The sequence below is a fragment of the Monocercomonoides exilis genome, assembly GCF_001643675.1.
Source record: "Monocercomonoides exilis strain PA203 chromosome Unknown scaffold3-2548433, whole genome shotgun sequence".
Lineage (NCBI taxonomy): Eukaryota > Preaxostyla > Oxymonadida > Polymastigidae > Monocercomonoides > Monocercomonoides exilis.
In genome coordinates this window covers 531,010-548,947 of record NW_027150548.1, presented here as the reverse complement: position 1 = coordinate 548,947, position 17,938 = coordinate 531,010, and the positions used below count along the sequence as shown (strand labels likewise).

At 36.0% G+C, this 17,938-nt stretch overlaps 6 protein-coding genes across 6 annotated transcripts; 3 read left to right on the top strand and 3 right to left on the bottom strand.

Moving 5' to 3' along the window:
- Nucleotides 1–1,534: 1,534 nt before the first annotated feature.
- Nucleotides 1,535–7,246, bottom strand: MONOS_11677 (putative serine/threonine-protein phosphatase 2A 56 kDa regulatory subunit delta; the record flags this gene model as incomplete). Its single annotated transcript, XM_067864236.1, has 9 exons — nucleotides 1,535–1,915; nucleotides 2,150–4,270; nucleotides 4,528–5,321; nucleotides 5,551–5,965; nucleotides 6,215–6,472; nucleotides 6,631–6,864; nucleotides 6,941–6,998; nucleotides 7,071–7,142; nucleotides 7,208–7,246. The coding sequence occupies 9 exons, from the start codon at nucleotides 7,244–7,246 to the stop codon at nucleotides 1,902–1,904; spliced, it is 4,005 nt and encodes a 1,334-aa protein (XP_067735102.1). The 3' UTR covers nucleotides 1,535–1,901.
- A 146-nt stretch (nucleotides 7,247–7,392) lies between these two features.
- Nucleotides 7,393–8,659, top strand: MONOS_11678 (Protein disulfide-isomerase). The gene is made up of 2 exons (XM_067864237.1): nucleotides 7,393–7,525; nucleotides 7,583–8,659. Exons 1-2 carry the CDS (start codon nucleotides 7,402–7,404, stop codon nucleotides 8,533–8,535), a joined length of 1,077 nt encoding a protein of 358 aa, XP_067735101.1. The 5' UTR covers nucleotides 7,393–7,401; the 3' UTR covers nucleotides 8,536–8,659.
- A 101-nt stretch (nucleotides 8,660–8,760) lies between these two features.
- On the top strand, nucleotides 8,761–10,347 carry MONOS_11679 (vesicle-associated membrane protein 7H). Its single transcript, XM_067864238.1, has 5 exons — nucleotides 8,761–8,916; nucleotides 9,001–9,193; nucleotides 9,264–9,351; nucleotides 9,419–9,579; nucleotides 9,705–10,347. Exons 1-5 carry the CDS (start codon nucleotides 8,771–8,773, stop codon nucleotides 9,771–9,773), a joined length of 657 nt encoding a protein of 218 aa, XP_067735100.1. The 5' UTR covers nucleotides 8,761–8,770; the 3' UTR covers nucleotides 9,774–10,347.
- Nucleotides 10,348–10,622: 275 nt separating this feature from the next.
- Nucleotides 10,623–11,000, bottom strand: MONOS_11680 (uncharacterized protein; the record flags this gene model as incomplete). Its single annotated transcript, XM_067864240.1, has 3 exons — nucleotides 10,623–10,643; nucleotides 10,713–10,888; nucleotides 10,952–11,000. 3 exons carry the CDS (start codon nucleotides 10,998–11,000, stop codon nucleotides 10,623–10,625), a joined length of 246 nt encoding a protein of 81 aa, XP_067735099.1.
- Nucleotides 11,001–11,479: 479 nt separating this feature from the next.
- Nucleotides 11,480–13,593, top strand: MONOS_11681 (uncharacterized protein; the record flags this gene model as incomplete). Its single annotated transcript, XM_067864241.1, has 5 exons — nucleotides 11,480–11,510; nucleotides 11,585–11,925; nucleotides 11,983–12,087; nucleotides 12,173–12,881; nucleotides 13,102–13,593. The coding sequence occupies 5 exons, from the start codon at nucleotides 11,480–11,482 to the stop codon at nucleotides 13,293–13,295; spliced, it is 1,380 nt and encodes a 459-aa protein (XP_067735098.1). The 3' UTR covers nucleotides 13,296–13,593.
- A 271-nt stretch (nucleotides 13,594–13,864) lies between these two features.
- MONOS_11682 (uncharacterized protein) lies at nucleotides 13,865–17,907 on the bottom strand (the record flags this gene model as incomplete). The annotated part of the gene is made up of 4 exons (XM_067864242.1): nucleotides 13,865–17,139; nucleotides 17,198–17,420; nucleotides 17,482–17,730; nucleotides 17,884–17,907. 4 exons carry the CDS (start codon nucleotides 17,905–17,907, stop codon nucleotides 14,423–14,425), a joined length of 3,213 nt encoding a protein of 1,070 aa, XP_067735097.1. The 3' UTR covers nucleotides 13,865–14,422.
- Between the last annotated feature and the right edge of the window lie 31 nt (nucleotides 17,908–17,938).

Genomic DNA, 17,938 nt, shown 5'->3' with positions numbered 1-17,938 from the left:
TTATCACACAAATAAATACAAGTTTTTTATAATCTGACGTGGGACAAAATATTATGCTTCATGAATTTTGTTTCATTCAATATTTACGAATATTTTTCTCAATTTTCAAATATTTCTGTAATAATTTGCTTTGTTACGATTGATTCATTATGAAATGATTTCAGAAAAAGTTTGGAACAAATCTCAGTTTTTTTCATAATTTCAAAAATTTTGCCCCATGTCGAAAATATGGAAGTTAAAAAATTAAAAAAATACGATATTTGACAGAAAAGAATATTGAACATTATGAAAATGAAATAAATGATTCAAACAAACAAACAAAAAAAAAAAAAAAAAAAAAAAAAAAAAAAAAAAAAAGAATTTTTATAAGGGCTATGATTTTATCAAGACCTTTTTTTATTTGTAATGCTTTTCGCTTTACACAAGCCTGCACTAAATTAAAAATAATTAGAAATGTTTGAAATGTTTTAATTTCCTTTTTCAGTATTTTTTTTTCAATATTTCATGTTTCACAAAAAGATCGAGGATAATAATAATTTTGTATTTTGATCATTGACTTACTGCTTTTCCAGCGAATAATTTTTATTAGAAGTTTTTAGGTTTCAAATCATAATACATCGTTTATTATTTATATAATTTAGTTGTTTAAAACTTTCTCAACTTGTTTTTTTTTACACTTTTTCTCATTTCACACATTTTTTCAAAAAACACGATTTCAAGGACACATATAAATTTGTTTTGAAATTTATTGAAATGATAAATAAACATTATTAAAATAAAACGATTCTTGTATGTTAAAATAATTATTTGTTTGTATATGTTTAATAATTTTATTAACAAAAAAATCACATAGACTTGCTTATCAGTACAAATTTTTGAGAAGTTCCTTTTCATTTCAATGCTTAATACAAATAAACGATAATTAAGACTTTATTTATTTTTTTCATTTTAATAAAATTTGACACAAACACTTGTTTAAATGAAATATTGTGTTTTAAGCTAAAACAGTGAAATAAGAAAAAAAAGGTCAAAAATAAAATTAATAATGCTAAAAACAAGAAAAAATAATAATACATGAATGTGGAATGCTGATGCTGTGGCTTTAAACGTTCAGTATGAAATATTTGCTGAATAATCAGCAAGTCTTTGATCTGGGTCCAAAAAAGGAAAATTTCGATTATTTTTTTGAACATAAAAATTTCATAAAATTTTTCAACAGAATTCTGAAAAACAAAAATATCAAGAAGTCTATTTAATTTGTTTTTGTTTTTCGCCTTTTCACAAATCAAAAAAGCTAAAATAAGTTTCAAAAAAAAGGGGTTGAGATTAATTTTTGAGGCCAAGATAAAATATGCACCATATTTTCTGTGAATGTAATATACATCGACAATAATCATAAAACCCAAACACTTTATGAAAAATCATTTTTGTTATATATTCTTTAATTCACCAATCGATTTTTTTTTTTAGAATTTTTTTTGAAATGATCTTTAAAAAAATCTCCAATTTTTAAAATTCTCATTGCCTTGTTATCTGCTTCAAATCAAAAGTATCAAATAATAACAATGGCAATGCGTTTGCAAATACTTTCAGAAATTTATTCAAAAAAATAAATATTCTATCGTGATGGTCATAATAATTTTAGTGTGATTCAACAAATGACATTTGAAAATAAAAAGAAAAGAAAATTGACAAATATCTGCTTATTTCTGACCTCACAAGACATACACAAAAAATATACTCCATTCAAAGATGAAGAAGAAGATTAAGAAAATAACTTAACTCATACCCACGCTATATTTATACATAATAAAATAGATAGAAAATAAAAATAATTCATAAGGATAAGCTGGGTAAGTTAATTTCAACGAAATATAATTAACTTACATATACAATGCCGTTCATCTTTTCACTACTAGAAATAGAAAAAGAGAGAAGGAAAGAGAAAAAGAGAAAGAAAGAGTTAATAAATACAAATGATAAAATATTAACAATAATAATTATTACAAAACAAGCAAATTCAAGTAAATGAACTGCATCTCTCTCTCTCTCTCTCTCTCTCTCTCTCTCTCTCTCATCCTCTCTATGAAAATAACTCCATTGGCCTTGTAATATATATATTTATTTATTTACAGACAAACAGACATACCAGCGCTTCCTCCTCTGCCATTGCCCGCCGCCATCTGCCTGTGCGAAGGGCGTGTGGACGGGCCAGACGAAGGGCGAGTGGGAAAAGAGAGCGGAGGTGCTGATGGGATAAGAGATTCAGAAGAAACTGGTGTTGACGCTGCAGATAAAGCAGCAGGCGCCCTGTTTGTTGGGCGGCCGGAGAATTCCGGCGGAAAAGAAGAGTTCGGAGTATTAGAGGTGAAGGAGGATGCAGCTACAGAAGTGTTTGGGGAAGAGGAAAGAGAAGAAGAAGAGGAAGAAGTTGAAGCAGAAGAAAGAGGAGAAGAAGGAGAAGAAGGAGAAGAAGAGGATGAAGCCACAGAAACAATTGTTCCAGGCGCAGCTGACGTAACTGGACTAACAGGAATAACAGAAACATTAGCAACATTTGTCACATTCGAAACAGAAGAAGAATTCGAAGCTGTCAAATGCCCTGCAACTTCTGCAGTCGGATGTGTCAGACGAGGACTTTTCGACAATTTGCTGCTGTTTGTGGCAGTGTTCACATTCAAATTCGTACTCGCATTCACATTCAAATTCATATTCACACTCACAACAATACCTGAGCTAGTGCTGCTGATTTGCTTGGCTGTTTTTGTTGTTTTGGCTGTTTTTGAGAGGCGGGGCGAGGAAGAGTTGGAAGTTTGGTGGGAGGCGTAAGGAGAAGAGGATAAACGGGGAGAGCGAGAAGAGTGAGTTACATATACTGATGATGATGGTGGGGATGATGAGGGTGATGGTGAGGAAGAAGGGGAGGAAGAAGAAGAAGAAGATGATGATGATGAAGATGAAGAGGTTGAGGAAGAAGATAATGTTGTAGTTGCAGTTTTTGTATAAATGGAAGAAGAAGAAGAAGAAGAAGAAGACGATGAAGAAGAGGAAGAAGGTGATGGAGAGGTAGACAATGGCACAAATGAAGAAGAACGTCTTGGAGAAGACGAAACAGCTGTCAAAGAAGAAGAAGAAGAAGCAACAGAAGCAACGGAAGTAACAGAAGCTGATTGTACAAGAGAATAAGGGGAAGAAGGAGAAGAAGAAAGAGAAGAAGAAGCAGTAGACAACGATGGTGCTGAAGACACAGCAGCCAAAGTGGAAGGAGGATGGGGGGAAGACGGCTGGAAAGCTGTTTTGTTGCTGTCGAAATTTCGATCAGCCTGCGAAGAGAGGCGAGCAGAGCGTATTCGAGTGTGAAGGAGAAGAGAATGTGTGCTATTCGATGGATGTGCTGGTGAGTGAGAGGGGGAGAGGGAAGATGAGGAGAGGGAAGAGGAACGAGTGAGCGAATATGATTGTGATTGTGATTTTGATTGTGAATTAGACAGAGAACGAGGAGAAGGAGAATGAGAAGAAGGAGAAGGAGAATTAGAAGAATTAGAAGAATTAGAAGAATGTGTGTGTGGTTGTGTGTGTGGTTGGTTGGATACATAAGGTGATGTGAAGTTGTTTGGCATGTTTTCGCCTGCAGATGCAGACGAGGCTGCCAATGTTGATTTTGAGGAGGCTGATGAAATTGAAGAAGAAGAAGAAGAAGAAGAAGAAGATGAAGATGAAGATGAATGAGAGGAAGAAGAAAAAGAAGGAGAAGGAGAAGGAGAAGAAGATGATGATGAAGATGAAAACAAAGAAGAATTCTCAAAATTTGGTGATTTTGTGGGGGAAGAAACAAGATAAGCAGCTTTTCTTGGGGTTAAATTTGGAGAAGGGTTATGAGAAGAAGGAGAAAAAGAAGGAGAAATGGAAGGAGAAGGGGAAGAAAGAGAATTGTCTGAAGGGACAGAGGTGAGGGAAGCACGGCGCATGTGCAGGCCATTTGAAGATGTGATTGGAGGAGAGGGGGAATAGGAGGAAACATAGGAGGAGGAAGAAGAGGAAGAAGAAGAGTAGGAAGAAGAAGAAGAAGAAGAAGAAGAAGGGGAAAAAGTGGACGAAGAAGAAATAGAAGAAGCACTTGGAGATGAAGAAATCACTTTGGCGGAGGAGTTATTCGAAGCAGTGGAAGATGCCTTTGAAGAAAGAGAAGATGATTTTGGAGGAGAAAAAGAAGAAAACGAAGCTCCGACAATCGCTGGAGATGAAGAAGGAGATGGATTTGGCTCGTTTTCTGTTTGAATAAAAAGGAAAAAATTTGGAAAATATAATGTAATGAAAAAAGAATTGTGAAAAAGAAATAATTTTGAAAAAAAAAGGCACTTTTCTAATGTTTTCCTTTAAAAAATAAAATTGAATCAAAAAATTTTTCTTTGCAGTGTTTCATTTCAACAAAAAATAGCAATGATTGCATTTCAATAATGCATTCTTTCATTCATTTGCAATCTCACTCACCCATCCACCCATCAACTCCTTTTCGCATCAACATACTGAAACTTCTTCCATCACCTGCATAACCACCACCACTTCCTCCTGTTCCTCCTCCTCCTCCTCCCGTTTTCCCTTCTCTATTCACTTCTCCTTCCTTCTCCCCACCTCCATTGATAAACTCCCCCGATGCGTCTGACAGAACACTCGACGAATTCGACAGAATCGTCTCAGAAGCAGGCGACGTAACAACACCTGGATTAATCTTATTGTTTCTGTCATCTCTCTTCCACTTCATTTCTTCCTTTTTGCTCATTGCCAGCTTTTCTGCTGTTTCCCATTTGACATCTCGTGCCATCCTCACAGAAAAATCTGTCTCGTTCTTCTTCTTAAACACAGTGGCACATTGCGAGAACAGCTTCGAATCCATCTCCATCAGCAGCTTCAACGCCGAGAACGTGAGAGATATCACAGAGTTGTTCCAGTGCTGCTTCGTGTTCGCATACAGCGCCATGAATAGCAGCGGAATCGCTGTCGCCCTCATTTGCGAGATCAGCTGCAGGATGTATTCGTTAGACAGCAATGACAAAGCTCGCTCAGCCACCTGGAAATGAGGCGATTGGATGCACTCTGCAATCTTCTTGAACAAGACTGGTGTTAAAGGCATCAAGTCATCCAGTGAGAGGGAATCAACAATGTCTTCGATTTCATTCAGAAACAAGATCTGTTTGGAAGAGTTTGTTTTCGGCCACACGCGGATGAGGGCGTTGACGATGACACTCGACATCTTCGTCTCCTTCTCGATGAAGAGGATCATGCAGTTAGACAGCTGCACGTGGAAGGAGGTGATTTGGGGGCTGTTGTTTTTTTTTATTATTTTTTAAATAAGGAAAGTTTGAACGAATGAAAATTACATGAAAAAAATGAGTAAAAATTAAGAAAGAAAGAAAGAAAGGAGGAAAAAACGACTTATTTCAAATATAACATGAATAAAATCTATTTCGAAGTTCCTTTTTCCAAGCTCATCTTTTGTTTCACAAGAAACCACCACCACCACCACAACTTAAACCACCCCCATCGCCATACACTTTATGCAGCGGCAGCAGTGTGTGCTGTAGAAACAGTCGATGCTCCATCTTCACCGGCACCCCGAAGCCGTGGATGATTGAGCCCAGTATCTCCAGCAGCTCCGCTATTCCATTGAACGGGATCTGGTTGTCGATCAGCCGGTGGAACTTGTGCGAGATCGATGAGCGGATGAACGGGCGGCGCGGCCAGAAGCGGGAGTATATTCTGTGCAGTGTGGATTTCAGCCCATCTCTTTCTCTCGGCTCTTCTGAATCAAAGAGATCAATGAGCGAGGCGATGAAGTCTGTGGTGAAGTATTTGATGGCGATTTTCGGGTCGACTTCGTTTGAGAGCACAAAACGGAAGAGGATTTCGTAGACGTACTGCAAGTGCAGCCACGCGGGATCTTGTTGTGGTTCATCCTCTTCGAATTCTGGTGGAGAAGAAAGAAAAAATTGTTAAAGTTGGAGTTGAAAAAATGAGAATTAATATTCAAACATTTTCAAAAAAAGAAGGTAAAAGCATCAAAAAGTTAACAGTTAAAGAGAAATGCAATTTTTATCGTGAAATATAAAAGCAAAAAAATTTTCAAATCGGAAAAAAGCACATTAACCCATCATTCAAATCATCCCCCGACACCAATCTCACCCTCTCACAATGCAACAACCCCTTCATTACAAACCCAATGCAAACGGCTTTTCCACTGTCAGAAGAGGACGGAAGATGTTTGTAGAGACCATCTTCAACAGGGCGCCCCAGCAGCTTTCAGGGAACACACTTCTGCCAGACGTGATGTACAGCACAATGTCCTTCAGATACCTCGTTTTGGTGTCGCGGTCGAGGAGCTGCGCTGGCGATGGGCAGGGAGAGAAATCGCAGATCACACAGCATTGCTCAAGCTTGGCGAGGAAGTTGTTGTGATGCTCGGAAACTGGAAGCTCTGTGATTATATTGTGGAAAATGTGAAAAGAATTGGAAAAGAAAATGAAAAGATCATTCAATAGGAATATATTTCGTTGAGAAAAATAGCAGTTTTATGATTAACATTCGAGGGAATATAAAGAAATTGTTATTCTTGAATTTTTAAAAAAGCCAAACCATTAAAAGCAGGAAGCACTTGTATTTGAGGTTTTGTGTCTGGTACACCCTTTGGTGTGTAAATAGGAAGGAGTCTGAGTTTGGAAGGATTTCGTACAATAATGTCCGAAATTGGTTGCTTCTCCACTTGCTGGGTTGGCTTGTGAACAGAATTCAGCAACGATGGTTTGGGCATAATGGAAGATCCCTGAAAAATAGATGGAATAGACTGAGATTGATCTTGATACATAGGATCTATCAAAACGTTAACATTTTTTTGTTTTCACGCAGGAATGAACATCAAATAAAAAAATATTTCAAATTTTCAAACAGTTCATTTGCTGAGCTTGTCCGACGTTTAACAGTTCCGGAGGTCGCTTTAAAGTATACTATTTTATAAATGCAAACATATATAAATGATTTAAAATAAAATGCAATTAAATGAATTAAAATAATCGAACATTTTGAGGATTTATTACAATTTGAGAAGATGCTGCTGAAGTTGAAATAATTTGACCTGGGGCCCCTGTCTGCTATAAATTGATATTTCAAAATTTCATATTTAAGCAAACAAAGCACAATAAGATTTTTAGTTTACCCTTTGAGGAGACATAAATGAAGCCCGTGGCTTGTTCATTTTGCTATATCTTTTTAAGTTTGGCCAAACGCCAAATGCAGTTATAAAGAAAGAAACGTTTGATTATGATCTTCTTCTGTGCTCGAGAGCAATTAAATGAGAGCGACTTTCAATATGCTCCAAGTGACTAATTAAAAAGTTATACTCATGATCAAATGATTTTCATTATTTGTTCTTTGCTGTGCTCAATACACATAGGATTTTCGCAAGCAATTGCTGAACTCACACCGCAATTATTTAAGGAAGAAGTACTTGGAAATGACAACACATACTTTGTTAGTATGCGATTATTTCTGTGATTCAACATATAAAGCTTTTTTTGCATTGTATCAAAAGTGTTTTATATAACAAACTGTCCAGCATGTCATCAAATGGTCCCGGAACTTGATAAATTGGCAAAAGCTATGCGACCAATTGGTATTCGTGTTGGAAAAATGAACGTTGAACATTATAGAGAATTCGCACAAATGTATCAAACGTATCAAGTCCCAAAGTGCATGCTTTTCCGGCCCAATAAAACACCAATAGTTTATAACCAGGATAGGACTTTGAGAACAATGAGACAATTTATCTTGAACAATCAACTTGGAGATAAGCAAATATCTACTTTAACAAAAGATGAGCGAATAAACAAATTCTTCAATACATCAGCTCATATTCCAAGACTGCTGCTATTGTCTGGAAAATCCACAGTTCCTCCATTGTTTAAGCAAGTTTGCTACAAACAACGAAGAGGAGTATTATGTGGATTTGTGAATGCAAGAGCAGAAACTGTAACGAAGGTTTGGGACAAAGTTAAAGAACTAGATGAACAAGATAGAGGGCAAGGAGCGCTAAGAGCAACATGGATAGGTGATGAGAGGGCGAGAATGGATGATCAAAATGAAAAAGAAACTGAAGAGCAGGAATCTGAAAAAGATTCTCATTCAGATGAAATATCTGTTGAATATCCATCATTGTTTTTGATCAATTTCAAAGGAATAAAACTTGAAAAAGAATTAATGCGATTTCCAGGGAAAAATACTTCTGCTGACTCAAAATTGAATGATGAAAATAGCGTGAAACTTGGACGCGTTGCATCGTATGATGGAAAACTTAATTTTGCAGAATTGAATGAAGCAGCTTCGTGGATTGCAGCTGTCAAACCAAAGGATTTTGTCCAGACTGAGAGTCATACTAATTCTGATTCAAAAAAAGATGAAAAATCAAAGGGAAAGAGAAAAGATGGTGATCACAAAAAGAAAGACAAAAAGAAGAAGAAAACTATTGCAAACAATGAAGAACTGTGAAAATTGTATTTTTCTTGTATTTATTGCGTAAATCTTTTTCGTCCACTGAATCCATTGTTTATTCTTTCATTTCATTCATTGTTTTTTTGTTAGCAAACAAAATTTTGATTTGAACTATTTTTTGATTATTTTTCGCTAATGTGAAAGTTTTTTCAATCATTATATTGTTTGATAAGAAAATATTGTATTTCTTGAAACCAAAATTTCTATACGATCAATTCCCTTACTTTCACTTATGCCTGTGATTTACGCTCTTATTGCTCGTGGCACGGTCGTGTTGTGCGACTATGCAACCACGACAGGTAACTTCCCTCAAATCTCAAGAACTATTTGTCAAAAGATTCCGCAGACAAATAGCAAAATGTCGTACATCTACGAACAGTGTGTCTTTAACATTTTCGATTTGAAAACAATGGCTGCATTTTTTTTTTAAATATTTTTCGTAAAATCAAATTAAAATAATAGATATACATTTCATTACATGGTCCAGGATCGAATCACTTATTTGTGCATGACGGATAAAGGCTTCAACAACCGAGTGGCTTTCGGTTTTCTTGAAGAGACTTGTCAAAGATTTAGAGCTGAATATAGAGATTCTGTGTATTCTGCATCTTCAGATGGAATGCGAGCCTTTAACGCTCAACTTCGTACTTTGATGGTATTTTTTCAAAATCTTTTTAAAAAAAGTATTTGTTTGATGCACATTTTGTCAAATAATCTCTTTTCAGGATCAATACACAAAACAAGCACCAGATAAGATAAAAATGGTTAAAGATTCCGTTGTAGAATTGAGAACACAGGTGGAACAGAATATCGGTTTGTTTATAAAAAAATCCTTTTATCGTATTCATTCTTGAAAACAAAATTTCCTCAAAATACGAAGACAAAATCCTTGTGCGACAAGAGAAAATTGAACTGTTGGTTGACAAATCTGAAAATCTGAATCAATCAGCAAAGCAATACAGAAAGAAAGCCGTTCAACTGAAAAAGACTATGTGGTGGAAAAACTGCAAACTGTGGGTTGTTATAATTGTTGTCCTTTTGGTGTGATTGTTATATTAAGTTTCACAAGTTCATATTTCATTTATAATATTTATTTCTTTTTTTCTTTTTCAATGTGTGTATGTATGTATTTGAAATATTTGTACTTAAACACTATTCAAAAATAGATTGTGATATTCTTTATTGTTGTGATGGCATGTGGTGGTTTCACCTTCAAGAACTGCAAAAAGAAGTAAGACTTCGCAAAGCTATTTCTCGAAGATTCATTAGAGAATGGTTTTTAGAGAATAAGAACATCGTTAATTATAATATTGGGTTACAATATATCTTTTTGACGATATAAAATCATTTTGTAATTTTTGAATAAATCTCTGCTTTTTCTCTGTTTATATGAGCTTTTCAGATACTTCTTTATCTTATTACTGTATTTTTTTTCTATCAATTTCTTATTGTCTTTCAATGAACCATATCAAAGTTTTGAAGGGATGGTTTTGTGTGGGGCAATGCGTTGACACAAATGAATGAGTTCCATGCAACTACCGTTGTTTATTTTAACTTTTATATTAAAAAATAAATTTCATTTGTTTTCACTGTTTTGGTGGCGTATCTGAGCATAATGTACTCTTTCACTCACTTTTTACATTAATGTCTCTATTCAATCTCATCTTCATGTCTTCGAGGCTTTTTCCATCCCTTTTTTCTTTATTAATAAATATTTTTATTATTTTTTGCACTCATAACATTTTTATTGCTCAAAAAAACCGAATTTTGAACAATTGATCGATTTCAATCAATTGGATATTTTTTTAATCTCTTATTTTTATCTTTTCAAAAGCACAGAAAAGAGAAAAATTTCGTGCCAATTGAGAATAAAATCCAGAAAGAAAAAAAAAGTCTATAAATGAAAGTTCTTCTCAAAATAATAAAAGGAAAAATTAAAAATAAGCTCTTCACAATTTGGAATAAGCCCTAGAAGTGAAAATCTTTTCAAGGAACATTCAAGGAGATTGTCTACATGGATTGAAGTGGTGAAATGGAGATAAGAGGATTTTAAACTGTTCTTGATTATCGAATGCAAAAAATATTCAGTCATCAAATCCATGAAGCTAAAAGTTATTGCATTTAAAAGTTGCAGTATATCAATTTAATAAAAAACGAAACAAAGAAAAACATACAACATCAGAAATTTCGATCCAATTTAAAGCTTTTTTGAATTCTATATCTGATGGATGGTGACTGCAATGAGTCCATGCAAGTAATTGAGGTTCTTCTCCTCCAACTTTCACAAGAGGTGCAGCTGCCCATTCCGTAGGATTTTTGTGCGTATGAGGTCGACAACCAATAACGGACACTTTTTGTATTTCAATTGAAATTCAATTTAAAAGTTTTTTAAAAAATTAAAAAAATTTCACACTGACGTGACTTTTAGGAGAAGGCACGATTTTCCCCTGTTGTTGAAGCATAAAACAATCGAAAAATTTCCAATAATAATTAAATAGTTGGTCAGTTATATCAAACTGTGAGTTCACGGCCCCGAAGTTGTGCTGAATATTTTCCATCAGTTCCTTGTATTTAAACAAATTGGGAGAATGCAATATTAAATAATTCCAAAGTAATTGCAATCACTAACTCTTGTGGACGAAAAAATACTTCTCTGAATCAACTGGCCCTGTATAGTTTATATCGCATGGTAATGAATGGAAAAAATGTGCTGAATTTAAATTTTCATTTTCGGAGCTTTTATTTTCTTCTTGCATTTGCTTTCGTAATGAGAAAAAACGTAAATTTGTTCGAAAATAAGCTCTATAATGGTAACTACCTTAATAAAAATCATATCCGATATAACAGGTTTGAAAGAGACTTTAGGAAATAGAAATCGTCATTTTTCCAATCAAAAACATTTTTAATAACTCATTGAAGCAGTCTAACAAGTAATTGTCTTATGTTTTCATCTGATATTGATATCGATCGACGTGTGCAAATACATTTTTTGAATCTTTTTGAGCAATGCTTCTTTTTAAAAATTGAATGACTATATTACTAACAGGCTCCACAACTCACAAAGGACTTACGATAACATTCGTTTGCTCCTTTGTGCTTTTGCTGGGTTTATGCATAACATCTGGAATTTCACTTCTCCCTTCGGTTGCAACATTTCCAAAAGGCCTTCCTTACTTTCTGTATTTCATACATTTATTCGTGTTTTCGGTTGTTGGAGTGTTTATTACACTTCTAAACAAAGCTCGAACTTATGCGAAGCGCCTTCATCTGTTTATCTCTGCTTGGAATTTCGTCATGGTTCCTCATCTTGCTTTGTTTTCTTTACAATTCTTTTCCTATTCTGTGCACTCGAAAGACTTCATTATAACTTTCTTCCCTCGTGTTAATGTTTGCATTTAAATTTAATAGTTCATATTAAATGTCATTTTTTTAATTAATTCTCAGGCTGCTCTTGTGATGGCAGTTATATTTGGAGTCTTTGAAACAGTTACTTTGGTTATTCAAGAGCGATGCTATTGGAAAATATATTCCAGTTCTTTCATGAAAGAAGTTTGGATGATCATATTTTTCTCTTAGAATAATAAAAATATTTTTCAAACAACATATACAAAATTATTTTTCAATTTTTTTACAGTCAATGATCCTTGCTTCAATGTTTGCAGGGTGCTATTTTTCGATCACCGAGATTATTGCGTTGTTCCCGAAGTTCCGCCACTCTGCGTTTGAGTCTCCACTTCTTGTCTTCTACAACGACATTGATACGAAGCGGAACGGGTTCATGCACTACTTTGTGATTGTGGTGGGTGTGCTGGTGCTTCTGACGCTGCTCACCTGCGCAGTCTTGTCGTGTGCGCTGTGGAGAGCGCGGGAGAAAGAGAGGGCAAAGAAGTGGACTGATGACGATAGCGTTGATGGGATGGATGGAATTGAGAGTGTGGGTGACACATTGGGATTTGAAGTGCCTGCGAGTGATGGGGCAATGAGCGACGGCGTGCCAGACATGCGGGCTGAGGCAGAGGAAAGCGGAGAAAATGCAGAAGGCAAAGTTCCATCAGATGGGCTTTCATCGCTGTCATCAGCATCGTCACAGCAAGTGAAGAAGAAGAGGAAGATTCCGATGCCTGATGCACTTGTCCGCTCTGGTTTTGCCGCGTCGACCAGACAGACGAAGAACAAGAAGCACCCGATGGTGAGGAGGAGCATGGTGCTCAGTGTGTTTGTGATGATCAGTGCAGGTATAATGGCCATATTGCTGCTTCTGCTGCTTCTGACGATGATGAACTCGAATGCAGCGTATAAGCCAGTTATGAGAGAGCTTGGGACAAAAGCGAAGTCGACTTATGGTGTGTGAGTTTTTTTTTTTTTAAAGGAGGGAGGGAGAAAACGATGTGGTTAAAGAGGAAATGAACGAGAATTGCTTATTTTATTTGTTGAAAAATTGATTGATTGAAAGAATTATTTGTTCTTGACTCAAACTTTTGTTTTTCAAAATTCTTTTTCATTTATTTCTAAATTTATTCATTTATTTTAATTTATTTGTTTGTTTGTTTTTTAATGTTTCAGTTAACAACTCCTCCAACACCACAAAGGTGTATGGTGTGTTGTATGTGCTGTATCATGTACTTGCCTACATTGCCATCCTGCTGACGATTCTTTTGTCCACCTCCACTCTCAACAACTCCATCCGCGCTACTTTTGACCCGGATGCGAAGACAGCACATATTCGCATTGGAGAAGGAGTTGGATCTTCGCAGTAAAGAGGAGGGGGAGAGAGAGAGAGAAAAGGTGAAGAGAAGAGAAGAAAAGAAAAGAGAAGTGAAGTGAAGTGATGTGATGTGATGTGAAGAGGTTAGATGAGATGTGTTTGGTTGGAGTTGAAGAGGAAGGAAGAAAGAAAGGAAAGAAAAGGAGTGAAGAAGAGAGGGAGTATGTGAATGTTTGATGATTGGAAAACAATGGTTATGAGTGTTTGAACAAGGAATGCTGTTGAATCGAGAAGAGGGGAAAAGGGAAGAGAAGAAAAGAAAAGATCAATGAAAAGGGAAAAAGAAAAGAATCAGAGCTAATCTTTCATTAAGAGTCTTGTTGCACATTCAACATATTTTTTTTGTATCTTTTGTCTCATTCTTTTTCTGTCTCTCTCTCTCTCTCTTTTTTTTTAATGGTGTTCCATTGATTTGTTGAGATATTTATTTTAATTCCCAGTTTCAATACAAATAAATTTTTAATTCTATATTTTATTTTTTTTTTTATTCTTTCTATATAAAATTAAATCTGCTTTTTTTTTTTCTAAATCTTTCTTCTCTTTTTTTCTCTTTTTTCTCTTTTTTCTCTTTTTTCTCTTTTTTCTCTTTTTTCTCTTTTTTCTCTTTTTTCTCTTTTTTCTCTTCTCTTCTCAAATCTGTGATTCTAATTGTGCTGCCTTCTTCTTCATATTCTTATTCTGTGTGTATGTGTTTGAAACATTGCCTCATCCTTTACTGCGTGCTACTATGTTTTTGAAACCTCTTTTTCTTCTCTTCTTCCTTCTTCTTCCTTCTTCTTCCTTCTTCCTTTTTCTTTAACTTTCTTATTTCTTTCTTTCATTCTTTCTTTTCTATTTCTATTTCTATTTCATTTATTTATTTGACTTCTACGAAACAGAAATAAAGAACTAACCGTCTTGATATTATTTTGCGCATCACCTGAGTTTTTGATGCAAAACAAAACAATACAAAACAATGCAATTAATCAACATTTTTTTTTTTTACGTTCCTTTTTTTATCATAATAAAATAAACTTTATTTTTCTATTTTTTAATGAAATAAAGAAAAAAGAAAGAATAAACAGAAAGAAATGAAAAATTTTTTTCTTTTTTACTTAAAAACAGCATTTATAATAAATATCAAGAATTTGGTCGAGATGATGAAGACATCAGCGCTGATGGAGAAGGAGAAGGAGAAGATGAAGGAGGAGGAGGAGGAGGCGGAGGCAGAGAAAGAGAATGCAAAAGAGGAAGAGAAGAAGGAAGAGAAGAAGGAAGAGAAGAAGGAAGAGAATTAGAAGGCTGATTGTGTGTTTGTGATGATATCAAACTGTTTTGTGATGAAATGGCTGAAATGGAAGATGTGTCTGTATTTGTGGTTGGAGTGTTGGTAGAAGAGGAGGAAGAAGAAGTGGCTGGGGATGAGATTAATGCTGCTGAGGAAGAAAAGGAAGAAGAGGAAGATGAAAGAGAAGCAATAGCAGGCAGTGTCTGTGAGCAGATAGACTGAGAGCGTGAAAGTCGTCGATACAAAGAGATCTTTGGCTTCACCAGTGTTTGGCTGGCAGTTGGAGGAGAGGAGAGAGAAGGAGTGAGAGGAGAACAAGAATCAGAAGAGGAAGAGGAAGAAGAAGGGGAAGAAGAAGAAAGAGAAGAAGAAGAGGAAGAAGAAGAAAAGAGAGAAGAAGGAGAAGATAAAGATTGCAATGATGAGTCAGAAGAAGATGTGGATTGCAGAGGAGCAAGTGGCAAAAGACGAGGGAGTGCAGAAGAGTGTGTGATTGATGATTGAGAAGAAGCTGGATGAAGTGAATGAGAAGAGGAAGATGAGGAAGATGATGATAATGCGGATGCTAATGAAGAAGAAGAAGAAGAAGATGTAAAAGAAGAGGAAGAGGAAGAAGAAGAAGATGATGATGATGAAACCATAGCATTAATAGGAGAAGAAGAACTAGAAAGTGAGCTTTTAGCCTGTGAAGCGTGCTGAGAAAGTGTGTTTGAGCGAAGAGCCTTCAGACGCTGCTGGGCAGGAGAGAAACGAGAGATGAGGGAAGAAATGGAAGTGGTTGGCTTTGTTTGAGAGGATGGAAGGGAAGAGGAAGAAGGAGAGGGAGAGGGAATGGATGAGGAAGAAGGAGATGAGGAGGAAGAAGAGGAAGAGGAGGGAGAAGAAGGAAAAGAGGAGGAAGAAGAAGAAGAAGAAGATAGAGAAGGAAAAGAGTTAGATAAACTGTTCTGAGACGAATTAGAATCAGACGATACAGACGAAGAAGCAGGCGATGAAGCAATCTTTGTATTCAACAAAGAGGTTGATAGAGAATTCGATTGAGAAGAAGAATGTGAAGTGAGTGGAGATGTGAGAAAGACAACAGAACTGTCAGAAGAAAGCTTGGATTCAGAATTAACATCAACATTAGCATCAGCCTCAGCTTCTGCTTCTGCTTCTGCTTCAATACCAACATCAGCTTCACGTTTTGCATTTGCATTCACATTTGCATCTGTTTTCGTATTTGAAATTGAAGTTGAAATTGAATCCAAATTTGAAGATGTGTCTGAACATGACATGATATTCGGATTTGAATATGCTTCACTATCATCTTGTTCTATCCTGATTCTCTTGTGCCTCAAGTTCTGTTGTCCTTTGCTTGCTCTGCCAAGTGTCGTCCTCTTCTTATTCGTTTCATTCTCTTTTTCATCTTCTTCTTTTCCTTCTTTTCCTTCTTTTCCCTTTCCTTCTCCTTCTTTGTCGATTGAGCTGTTTGCCTTCTCAATTTTATCATCATCTTCTTCCTCTTCTTCCTTCTTTCTCTCTTTTTCTTCTTCCTTTTCTTTCTCCTTCTCTTTCTCCTTCCCTTTCTCCCTTTCTCCTTCTTCTTCCCTTTCCTCTTCCACCTCCTCACATTCTGTACTCCCCCCCATTTCCTGTGTCTCGTCGCTGATGACAATCACATCTCTATTTCTCTTCTTTTTGCTCTGTGGAAGAATACCTTCCAATACATCAGATGAAACGATGGCGGATGAGTGGGTGGAGGGAAGGGGAATGAGAGGAGGAGAATGGAGTGAGGAGGAAGAAGAAGAGGAAGAAGATGAGGAAGAAGAAGAAGAGGAGGAAGAGGAAGAGGACGAGGATGAGGATGAGGATGAGGATGATGGTGAAGTGTGAGATGGTTTGGATGCTGGAGGAGAAGAGGTATGAGATGTTATAGAAGAAGAGGAAGTTGAAGAGGAGGAAGAAGAAGAAGGAGGAGGAGGTGAAGATGATGTTGATGCAATTGATGCATTTGCTGAAGCAGATGGAGGAGTAGAGGTCGCAGAAGACTCATTTGCATGCGCCCTGTGAATAGGAGTTGAGATTGAATTCGAAGAAGAGCTCTTGTTCCTCATTGAAGAAGATGGAGGTGAAGATGAAATGGAAGAATAAGAGGAGGAGGAGGAAGAAGATGAAGAAGAAGAAGACGACGATGCAGAAGAAGAACAAGCACTTCTTGCTTTGTTGTTTTCTTTTCCCTCATCTCCTCTTTTCTCCCTTGTTCTTCTCATCATCCTATCTTTTTTCCCTCTCACAGCAGAATCAGTTGCATCGTTCTCAGAAGCAGCCGACTGCTGATGCTTCTTGCTTTCTCTTTCTCTCTCCCTTTCTCTTTCTCTCCCTCTTTGCTTACTCCGATTCCGCTGCCCAAGATTGTTCACTGGAGACGATGTGGAAGGTGAAGAGCGCTGTGAAAGTGGAGAAGAAGATCTGAGCGAAGACGCATTCACAGACCGAGATGTCCTCATAAAAAGCTGTGAAAAAGAAGTCGTTTGAGGCTCGGCTTGTGAATAGATAGACTCTAAGGCTTCTGTTAAACGTTTCATAACTAAGTAGAAAAGGATGAAAATAAATAAATTAGTCTAGATAAATATTGAAACGAAAACCTTTTGTTGGGGAAGATGGATTAGACACATCATGTTCCTTTTTTTGTGAAGTAGATCCTTCTTTATCTTGTGAATTTTCCTTCAACTCGCTAACTTGCGTTGCGTCTGAAGAATCTTTTAACTGTTTATCTCGTTCTTGTTTGTGAAGCCGAGATAGATTGAATAATTCGACTTTACTCAACTCTTTATCACGCTCAAACGTTGAAATTAAGTGCAGATCAAGCTACAAAACAAAAATATCAAAAATGAATTATACAGAAGTTATTAAAAAATGAAATGCAAACCGACAAATCTGATGTATCTGAATTCTGCAACTGAACAGAAATTTGTTCATGATTTGGTGAACGAATTCCCTCAGATACAGAAAAAGAATCGAATTGCTCTTGATGCCTTGATGGAGAATAAAATGTGTTTGGTGAAGAAGTTGGTAAAGGAGCACCTGACAATGACGGATCTCCAAAAGAATCAAGAGAAATTGCTTTTCTAAGTTGTTCCTGTGCAACAGCCGAAGGGGAGATCCATTGTATTTTTGGCTAAAATTCAAACAAATATATACATCATGCAATCAGTTTAACATGTTGTGAAGCGTTGTGTAATTATTGTGTTAAAGGAAAAGTTAAGGATATTATTACAAAAGAAAGAAAGATTATTAAAAAATTAAATTGTTCCGTATAATAATTAAAAACCGTTGATGATCCTGACCCCCACATGCTTCAATTTAAATTGCAAGAACTTGTTGCA